The sequence below is a fragment of the Acinonyx jubatus genome, chromosome C1 (assembly GCF_027475565.1).
Source record: "Acinonyx jubatus isolate Ajub_Pintada_27869175 chromosome C1, VMU_Ajub_asm_v1.0, whole genome shotgun sequence".
Classification (NCBI taxonomy): Eukaryota; Metazoa; Chordata; class Mammalia; order Carnivora; family Felidae; genus Acinonyx; species Acinonyx jubatus.
Genome location: NC_069381.1, coordinates 105,298,208 through 105,309,396, shown reverse-complemented (window position 1 = coordinate 105,309,396; position 11,189 = coordinate 105,298,208). Strand labels below are relative to the sequence as shown.

The window sequence follows — 11,189 nt, the reverse complement described above, 5'->3', positions numbered from 1 at the left end:
TTAGATGAGCCAGAAATTTTACAGTCTTGGAATAGTTGGGATACTACTACATTCACATCAGACTAAAGAGAAAATAAAAACATATAATCATCTCAATAGATGCATAAAAACATTTGAAAATATCCATTACCAATTCATGATTAAAAAGAAAACTCTCAGAAAGGGGAACCTGGGTGGCTCAGTTGGTTAATCATCTGACTCTGGATTTTGGCTCAGGTCAGGTCTCATGGTTCATGAGCTCGAGCCCCGAGTAGGGCTCTGCACTGGCAGTGCAGAGCCTGCTTGTGATTCTCTGTCTCTCCCTCTCTGACCCTCCCCTGCTCATGCTCTCTCAGTCTCTCAAAATTAATAAATAAGCTTTAAAAAAAGCCTTTAGAAAGCAAATAAACCTAATAAAGAGCTCCTCAACCTAATAAAGGAGCATCCTCAACCTAATGAAGAACTCTACCCCTAATACAATACTTAAGAGAATGAATGCTTTCCTCCTAAGATCAGGAGTAAGGCAAGGGTAGAAAGTTATGGAAAAGAACACACGTCCAAAAGTAGACCCAGAATACATGATTAATTTATTTTGAGCAAAGGTACTGTCAATGAAAAATGAACAAACCTTTTTGTTAATAGCGCTTTATTTTATTTCATTTTTAAAGTAGGCTGCATGTCCAGCATAGGGCTTGAACTCATGACCCTGAGATCAAGAGCCCCACACTCTACCAACTGAGTCAGCCAGGTACCCCTAAACAAACCTTTTAGAATTTCTTTTAAGAAAGGAAGAGTTTTATTCAAGTCTAGGTGAGAACAGCTGACCAGGATACACAATCTTCACAAAGAAGAGAGTGCTCCTGAGAAGTGTTTAACGAGGGGTTACATATGTTTTTTGTTACATCAAGAGTTACTAACCATCATGATGAAGGAAATTTCAGAAAATTACAAACTTTATCTTAAGCTTTTAGTATGTGCGGGATTGCAGGCTTTGGAGGCATGGGAATTGAATTTAAAGAGACTTTTACTCTTTAGTTTGAAATGCGTGCTTTAAGGTTATTTGTTAAAAAAGCAGATGCACAACGTGTGCTCGGGGCAGAAACAGAGCCCATGCTCTGAAGTTTGGTGAAGTCATTCTGACCTTGGTAAAGGTATAGCTTCCCAGGGAGCTGAGGATCAGGGCCCACAAACATTAAAAGTTGAAAATTTCTGGGGTGCCTGGGTGACTCAGTCGGTTAAGCGTCCAACTTCATCTCAGGTCATGATCTCACGGTTCATGTGTTTGAGCCCCACGTCGGGTTCTGTGCTGACAGCGCAGAGCCTGGAGCCTGCTTCGGATTCTGTGTTTCCCTCTCTCTCTGTCCCTCCCCCACTCATGCTCTGTCTCTCTCTTTCTCTCAAAAATAAAGAAACATTAAAAAAACAAAAAATAAAACTTAGAAATTTCTTTTATCAGTACAAAGGCATCTGAATGGAAGGACAGTCATTCCAACGAATGGTGCTGAAACAGTTGGACAACCATATTAAAAAAATAAATTATATCTCATATTATATGTAAAAAATTATTATATATAAAAATTAACTCCACATTAATAATGGATCAAAGGGTAAAACAAAACATTATAAAACTTCTAGAGTAAAGCATAAGAAAAAATCTTTGTGACTTGAGTTACACAAAAAAATTTTTAGAAATGGCAATAAAAGGGTGATTCAAAAGAAAACCTTCATAAACTCAACATTGTCAAAATTTTAAAACCCTGCTTTTCATCCTTTTTATGGGTAATATTCCACTACATATATATATATATATATATATATATGTATATGTATGCATATATATAATACCACAACTTCCTTATCTATTCATCAATCCATAGACACTTGGGCTCTTTTCATAATTTGGCTATTGTTGATAATGCTGCTATAAACCTGTATGGAAATGTTCAGTAGTTATTGAAGCTAATATTACAATGTATGTTAACTGAAATTTTAATAAAAATTAGAAAAGGAAGGGCCTTAGAAATAATGCTGTCTTTAGATGACAAAATAAACAATCAAACAAAAAACAAAGCAAACAAAAAAATTGCTTTTCAAAAGACACTGTTAAGAAAAGGTAAAGAAAATTCAGACTTGGAAAAAACATTTGTAAAATACATATGCAGTGAAGGACTTATGGCTAGAATATATGTTAAAATGCTCCAAAAATAGGGACTCCTGACTCAGTCAGTGGAGCATCTGACTCTTGATTTCAGCTCAAGTCATTATCTCAGACTCATGGGATCAAGTCCCACCCACATCAGGCTCTGTGCTGAGCATGAAGCCTGCTTAAGATTCTCCTTCTTTCTCTCCCTCTGTCTCTCTACCCCACTTGTGCTCTCTTTCTCTCTCTAAAATATAAATAAATACATACATACATACATACATAAAATGCTCAAAAAAATAATAAGAAAATAAACAACCTGGTTAAAAAATGGGTGAAAGATTTGAACAGACATTCCAACAAAGAAGATATATGGATGGCAAATAAATACATGAAAAGACCATTAACATTATTAGTCATTAGGGAAATAAATATTAAAAGCAAAATGAGATACCACTCTACATACGTTAGAATGGCTAAAATAAAAAAAATAAATAACTGATAATACCAAGTACTATCAAATATGTGGAGCACTTAGTTCACTTAATCATTGCCGGTAGGAATACAAAATTGTACAACCACTTTGGAAAATAGTTTGCCAGTTTCTTAAAAAATGAAACATGCCCTTATAATTTGCCCCAGAAACCCTATTCTTAGATATTTAACCATGAGAAATAAATTTTATATTTACAGAAAAACTTGTAAGTCAGTATTTATGGTGACTTTATTAAGAATTTCCCTGAACTGGTAGCAACCCCAGTGTCCTTCAACTGGAAAATAGATTAAAAAATAATCTGTACATTTGGGGCACCCGGGGGGCTCAGTCAGTTAAGCATCTGGCTTTGGCTCAGCTCATGATTTCATGGTTCATGAGTTTGAGCCCCATGTTGGGCTCTGTGCTGACAGCTCAGAGCCTGGAGCCTGCTTCAGATTCTGTGTTTCCCTCTCTCTCTGCCCCTCCCCTGTGCATTCTCTCTCTCTCTCTCTCTCTGTCTCTCTCTCTCTCTGTCTCTCTCAAAAATAAATAAACATTAAGAACATAATAATAAGATACATTTACACAATATAAAGCTACTTAACAAAGAAAAAGGAATGAAGTACTATTACATAAAACAATACAGATGAATTTCAAATGCACTATTCTAGGTGAAAGAAGCTAGACTTTAAATGCTACATATCATGTAATTGCAATTACACAGCATTGTGAAAAAGGCAAAACTATAAGGACTGAAAGCAGATCAGTGGTTGCCAAGGACTGCATGGAGGAGGGGTTCACTATATAGGGTCACGAGGGAATGTTTTGGGGTGATGGAACTTTTCGTTGCTTTTTTACATGGCTGTGTTAGTCAAAGCTCACAGAATCGTGTACCTAAATGGATGATTTTTTTCTCTGTGTAAAATAAATACCTCAAAAAATCTGACTTAAAAATAGAGAAAAAAATTTTAATATTTTTGAGGAATACATGTAAATATGATAAAAATACGCCAGAAGGGAAGCAAAGAATAGTAAATACAAGACTCAGAATGGTGATTACGTCCTCATTTTCATGTGGGGGGTGGATTTTGGCATTTTTGCTATTTAAATGATGATAGGATAGATAGATGGTTGATAGATAGACAAATTCATTAAGAGAAACTTGCATGGACTGATGATGAACATATATTACAAACCAAGATGTCAATCCATATCTGTGCACCTGAGATCTGATAATAACAGAGCTGAGTGAAACTCCAGAAGTAAATATCTTCCCAGAATACTACTTTGGGGCTTACTCATCTCATCTTCCTCTTTCACAGCATCAGTCATTAATTGCCATGGAAAAGGGCTGATCCTTGTTTGTTTCTTTGTTTATTCTGTTATTACTAATATGCCTGTCTTGGGAAGATTATCCTGGAGCTGGACCTCAGATTAAGTACTTCCTGCTCCAGAGTTAACACACAGGTTATTAGGTCATAAAATCCTCTCATAAAACCAGGTGAGTGTCTTCTCCGTGTGTGACCCCAGGTTCCTTACAATGTCAGGGCTGCTAAGACATCCTCATACTGCAGCTCAATGCAGCCTCCCCAGGCTCTGGGCTGTGGGCTGAAGTGTTCTGTGAGTTTGGACTGAGGACTCTGTTCTGAGAAGGAAAGTGTGGACCCTGAGGTGGGCAGTTTCCAGATTAAGTAGCTCATCTGGAGAAAGGAAAGGAGGGATATCTGAGGATATGGAAACAAGGCACTAAGGCAAGGATTCAGGCATGGGACTGGAAAGAAGCCATCTTCAAGTCCATTCTTGAGGAACAGAAGCACTTTGCTGACAAGTTTTAGAGTGGCTTGGGTCACATTGATTGGGGACACCTGTTACACCAAAAGCGCAGCCCCATAGCAACTCAATTTCCACATCGCTGGGATTAAGCATAGCCTCTGTGCAAATTTCTAGAGAACCACACGACATGGAAAATACTAATTCCCTCTGCAGTGGGTCTGGAACCCTGAGACAGTTCCACTTCAGTTTACCCTGTAACACCTACATTTAGCCTGAGGGTTCAGTTATTACAAATGTAAATACTTTGTTGTTTGTTGTCCTAACTGTATGCTTGTGTGAAATCATACCCAGAGGCAAATTGGGATCTCCTTTGAAGCAGAGAGGACAGCAATTGTGCCCTGCTTTCCCCTCCCCACTGCCAGCACCCAGCTCTGTACCCCAAGACCATCCAGGCTCCCACATGGATCTTCAAAGAACTTTAGGAATCACTGATTCAGAATGAGTAAGTTGTGGATTGGAGAGAAAAAGAAAACTATAGCCTATGAATTTAGTATCTACAAATGGGTATTTAAGCTAACAACAAATCAAAATGTAATATATTACATTTGCTATAATGAAATTTAATTGAATTTAATTTAAATTTAATTTAAATATGTGAATGTTGAAGTCTCAATGATAATTTTATTTTTGTTATATATCATGTAATACATTTTATTATCATATTTGAGATAAAATTTGTTGAGGAATATATGTGTAATATCACAATTAAATCAAATGGACAATAAGGGCGCCTGGGTGGTTCAGTCAATTGCGCATCTGGCTCAGGTCATGATCCCAGGGTCATGGGATTGAGCCCCATGTCGGGCTCTGCACTGAGCATGGAACCTGCTTGAGATATTCTCCCCCTCTCTCTCTCTCTCTTTCTCCCTCTCTCTCGGCTCCTCTCCCCTGCTCGGTGCTCTCTTTTTCTCTACAAATAAAATGAATCTTTAAAAAATGGAAAGATAGTATTCAGTTTACATAAAGCTTAGCCATTATGAGGTTTATGCTATCAAGCAAGGCCCACATACCACCTCCACCACCATCAACCTCACAATTACCAACCATGTTTGCAAAATGATTCATTATCATCATTTGCATAGTTTTTCCTTAGTTCCTCCAAGCACATGGGCCACTATCTTCTATCACCTTCTACAGTGTTAGAATCAATAGTATATATCCCACAGTCTGAGAGATGTGGACACATGGAACAACAATGAAGAGGTGGATCTATTCTTTACTTCTCCTCCTCCCCCTCCTCCTCCTACTTCTCATCCTCCCAATTTCCCTCTTCCCCCTTCTTCCTAATAATATCAGTTGTGAATCTTGTCCCATCAAAAGTCATTGGTCCCTTCTCCACTCTAACTTTTATGCTGTTCTCCCTACTACCATATGGGAACCAGGAGGTCCCCCTAGGAAACTTTCTCTCTTAGACATGAACTGGCTCCCAACCTCCATATCTTACCCTACCCATCACACCCTCACAGGACAATGACCTTGTTCAGCTGTCACCTCCAGAAAACATCTGAAGTCTCCATCACCCTTCTGGTGCAATGGGGGACTGACCTCCAAAACCTGGGATCTTAGGCTTGAGGTCTTAAGAAACACTTCTGTTTAGCATTTATGTTATCATATGCAATATATTTGCTTTTCCATGTAATTGTCCATTATCTGTGAGGTACTTAAGGGAAGAAACTGTATTATGTCTCTGTATTATTAGTGTTGCATGTACTAAAAAGGGACAGAGCCTATGCCAAAGCATGGAAGTGAAGGACTGAATAAGGGCACAGCAGCTGGTCCAAAGCAGACTAAAGTGGGAAGTAATTTGGTAGTCACAGGACATCCTGGTTCTACCTTAGAAGAATTTTAGGGTCATGCCCAGGAAGACACTGGAGGCAGACAACTAGGAACCATGCCAGGCTGTCCCCTCCCCTGGTTGTAAAAGCAGCAGAGGGCTCCGGCCTGCATGACAAACCCAGCCACAGGATAAAAGTGCTCCTGCCCTGAGCTCCTCACCCACAGCATCTTCAGGAACAGCCTCATCCTGCCTCCTCTGTATCTGGTGAGTGTCCCCTCAGCTGGGAGCTTTGGGAAGACAAGCCCAGATGTGATCAGAACCAGCAGGAGGGGACCCAGACAGGGGCAGCAGTGGGGGAGGGGGTGGTGGTGAGGAAAGAGCCACTGAGGCACCTGTCAGGGGGCTGTGAACCCTCAAAGCCTCAGGTCTTCAGGATTCCTTCCATTCTTGTTCTGAGTAGGTGGTCAGGGGTGCACACAGACCCATCTGGTGTCTAAGTGTGCGTGTCCACTCCGTGTCCCTATGTCCGTCCCACACAGCTTGGCTTAGGAAGCAGCTTGGTCATGGGGACAAGTGTTTGACAAAACCCAGAGAGAAGGGACTTTTGTCTGAAGCTTCTGTGTTCACATAAAAAAATGTTTCTTTTATTTGTTCCAGATCAACCTCCTGCCGCGATGTCCTGCCAGCAGAGCCAGCAGCAGTGCCAGCCTCCTTCCAAGTGCCCCCCATCGCCCAAGTGCCCCCCGAAGAGCCCAGCACAGTGCTTGCCCCCAGCCCCCACCAGCTGTCCTCCAGGCTCCGGGGGCAGCTGTGACCCCAGCTCCAGGGGGTGGGGGGGCTGCTGCCTGAGCCACCGTGGGTGCCACGGATCCCATGGATGCCGGCGCCACAGCTCCAGCTCCTGTGATGGTGGCAGTGGGCTGCAGTCCGGGGGCTCCGGGTGTGGCCATGGCTCTGTGGGTGGTTGCTGACTTGGGATCCTGATGCTGAGACAAGAGCTCCTAGAGGAAATGGGAATCCAAAAGGCCAGAAAAAGCCATCCTTCCCACCCCATGAGGACGCAGCCTTTCCTGCACCCCCCATTTTCTCTTTGTCAGGCTGAGCTGGGGTTGTCCCTGGGGAGGGTCCCAGCTCTCCCTGCCTGGTCCAGGGTGGCACAGCCCCTTCCCTGCTGCACCTGCCAGTGATTGTCAGCACCTGTGCCTGAGGTCATGAAAAAATAAATGTTCTGTTCCTGTTACCCTGGGTGATTCCTGTGTCATTCCACTCTGCCCCTACCCTCAGTTCTTTTGCCAACACTACCCAGCTCTGTGGACAGAATCTTCACTCTGGATCAGGAATAAGAGCAGATCAGTTCTCCGCCCCACACTTAGAAGGGAAATGGAGAGGTTTTAGGCCTGAAGGAGACAGAGGATGAGGGGTGTATTTATTTGAAGCCCTGCAACTCTCAGTAAAGGGACAGATTTTTCCTGTGAAATCTGAGTGTCGATCCAATCCGGAAATTGCCATTGTGTGATAAGGTACTTGGATTTATTTTGATAAACTATTTCTGTGTCCTAATTAAGAAACAAGGAATCGGGAGGCAAATGAACAAAATACGCAGAGGAAGAGCTGAATGAAAAGATGGAGGAAGGAGACAGAAGCCTCCAGAAGGAAAGTTAAACTAAGGGTCTGTGAAGTGCAGGAAGAGAGATGGAAAGGAGAGAAGTGTTTAAATTAATAAGGTCTGGAGGGAGTGATGTGGCAGGAAGTTCCATCAGTGAGATGGTAGGAGTGTGTGACATTTAAACTTTAAGAACAAGAAAAAGGGAGAAAATGAGTAGTGCTGCTGGGATTATAAATGTATGTAATTTCAGGAGCAAACATTTATTAGACCCTCAGCTCCATGCATGCCTACAGTGGCAAACCTGGAGAATGCGAGCACACTGGCTGGCAGGGCCCGGGAAGCAGCCTTGGAGGCTCAGAAGTGCCCCTCACTGCCACTCTCAAGAACTGACAGCTATCCCTCTGGTTGAATCCAATCTAAGTGGAAAGGGATCAGGGTTAACCCACAGAGCTGCCTGCTGGGACACTGGAGAGATCTTGGGAAACTAGAAATGGCAAAACAAATCTTTCAAATGAAGTCCAACAGGGAGTTCCCAGCAATGGAGGAAAGTAGATTCCCCAAACCTGAGCAGGGTGACACCACATCCTAGCCCTGGACCCACTTATTCACTCACTGCATTTTTATTGAGCATCTATGTGCTCAGTTCTAGGCATTAGGGATACAGCAGAGAATCAGAACAAGTTTCTTCTCTCAGGCACTGACATTCAAATAGGTGTGTGGGTGACAGTTCCCGATATTACACGACGCAGAATGAAACGCAGTGGCACTCTATTCAGTTGGCCATTTACCTTCTGGGACACTGAGGCTGGTCTAATAAACCTAGAGAAGACATCCAGCCTGGGCTTTGAGATAGTGGCTTTGGTGGAGACCAAAAAGGATGTGAATATCTGCTAGCTACCACATCAAAAGACAACAGCCAAGAAAGGAGAGGGCACGTGTTGTTAATATTAATGGGACCATGCTGGTGCACAAGCAGCCTCTGTCCCTGTGTCCTCCCCTCCGTCTCTCCGCAGCCCCGCTGGAAAACCATCTGCTCAGGTTCTCCTTTTCTCCCATGAATATCATTTATTTGGTCACCTAAAAAGGGACAGCTATCCTCTAGGTTTAATGTAACAGGATAACCAGACAAATCATTTTCATCAATGTTTATAAAAAACAATAATTCTTCATAACCACTATAATTAATATTTGTGACTTAAAAGATCTTTTTCAGGGCACCTGGGTGGCTCAGTCAGTTAAGCATCTGACTTTGGCTCAGGTCATGATCTCATGGTTCATGAGTTCAAGCCCTGCATGGGGATCTGTGCAGACAGCTCAGAGCCTGGAGCCTGCTTCGGATTCTGTGTCTCCTTCTCTCTCTGCCCCTCCCCAACTTGGGCTCTGTCTCTCCTTCTCTCAAAAATAAATAAACATTTTTTAAAAAGATCTTTTCCTTTCTTAAATGTGATGTTTCAGAAGGCAATGCATCTCTAATGTTATAACAAAATTCAATGGAGAAATTCTGCATGGCTTACGTAATCGTAATTTCCCAAATTGTTCACGAGCCTCATCCTTATCACCCTCACCGTCACCATGCCCACTAAGCATGATTCATAGCTCAGCTAACCTCCCTTAGCCACCCCAGCCAACTTGAATCACTCCTTCCCCTGAACTATCCCTGGAGCTCTTAGGATAAATAGCACAGTCACAGAGATACTGATACAATGGTCCTCACATGTATCTCAATTTGCAAACTTTGTCACTGCAGCTTCTGTAAATTTCTTGTCTCTGTCTCTGATTTCATTCCTTGCATCTTTGGTCTGTTGTGCCTCTATCACCTTTCAGAGTTTTCTTTACCAGGTGCTGGCTGTTAACTGGAGAAGAAGGAATTCCAACGCAGGAATGCCTGACTCCAAATGAATGCTTAAAAAGCCCATTATCATGGCCTCCACCTTGTCTTAGATCCTCCACTGTCCCCTCAACTACACTCACTGTCAGTACCAGTGTTAGCTCTTCCTCCTCGTGAGGACTCCTGGGTTCTGTGAGTTCCTCTTGGAACTGCCATCTGGGCTGACTATGCATGGACAGAGCAAGGAACTACACCCCTGCTCCTGCTGCTTGTCCAAGTACTGCTCTTACAGGCCAGGGGCCTCATCCCACCTACAGGCCCAAATGATAGCAGGTGATGCCATCTGGACACATTCTACTGCTCAGGGTCACTGCAGACAAAGGGGTCTGACACCCAAAGGCTCTGTCCTGAGACCTGAGGACTCCCCACACACATATATGACAGCACTAACCCTTGGATCAAGCTTATTTTATTACTTGTCCATCTGCCCTGCTCACACAGTGTGTTAGTTACTTAAGAACAGTGTCCAGATCTTATTCACTTCTGAATCTCCTTGGGTACAGCAGAATGCTTGGTGGGCCGCTGTATCAAGGCAACACATTCTTTTTTTTTCAATTTTTCTTAATGTTTATTTATTTTTGAGAGAGAGACAGACAGACAGACGTGCGCAGGGGAGGGTCAGAGAGAGAGAGGGAGACACAGAATCTGAAGTGGGCTTCAGGCTCTGAGCTGTCAGCACAGAGCCCCACATGGGGCTCGAACTCACTTACCATGAGATCACTACTTGAGCTGAAGTCAGACACTTAACTGACTGAGCCACCCAGGTGCCCCAAGGCAACACATTCTGTGTGAATAACTGAGTGGATGGATGGATGGATAAATGGATGGATGGGAAAATAAAATGGCAAGCTTACAGGAAATGAGTCACTGGTATTTGAAGAGTCCTGTGACTTTCCTCACAGGAAAACTCCTGGCACCTATCTTGGAAGATATGGAGGATCCAAGGATGGAGATCACAAGGAGCTGAATCAGCTCAACACATGTTAAAGAAGGAGGAAGGGGGGAGAAAGGATAGAAAGAAGGATAGCACGAGTAAGAGAAAAATAAGACATGACAGACTCACAGAAACTTTAAAAAGCAGGAATTTGAACAATTTGGGGACTCCTGAATCCTTCCCATCAGAAAACCTCCTGCTCCCTTTCCCCTTTTCCTCCCAATCATCAGGCAAAGAAGCCCACAAGGAGTAGCACTGAGGGCTCCTCCCTTCCCTGTGATTCCTGTGCCTCGGTCAGGGCATCGGAGGACCCTGAGAACCCAGGATCCATCATTAAATGTCCCTTCTGCTCACAGCACAGGCACATGTTCTTCAGGTCCTTGGTGTGTCCATCCTCCTACACACCATAAGGATGTGCAAGAAGTTGTGAGAAAATGCAAGGCAGGTGAAAAACTGGAGTCAAGATACAAAGGAAGCATCTGGCAGGAGGTGAGGCAGAGAGATTCCAGGCTATTCTGAAAATAGCAGGTGAGTAGCACACGGCTGCTCATACCCTC

The 11,189-nt window shown here is 43.0% G+C and overlaps 1 protein-coding gene across 1 annotated transcript; it reads left to right on the top strand.

Annotated features, from left to right (window-relative positions):
* The first annotated feature begins 6,789 nt into the window (after positions 1–6,789).
* LOC106970852 (late cornified envelope protein 3D-like) lies at positions 6,790–7,403 on the top strand. Its single transcript, XM_027045207.2, has one exon. The coding sequence runs from the start codon at positions 6,840–6,842 to the stop codon at positions 7,173–7,175; it is 336 nt and encodes a 111-aa protein (XP_026901008.2). The 5' UTR covers positions 6,790–6,839; the 3' UTR covers positions 7,176–7,403.
* The last annotated feature ends 3,786 nt before the right edge of the window (positions 7,404–11,189 follow it).

Excerpts from the sequence above, each read along its gene's own strand:
- LOC106970852 (XM_027045207.2), top strand. The coding sequence starts at position 6,840 with ATGTTTCTTTTATTTGTTCCAGATCAACCTCCTGCCGCGATGTCCTGC.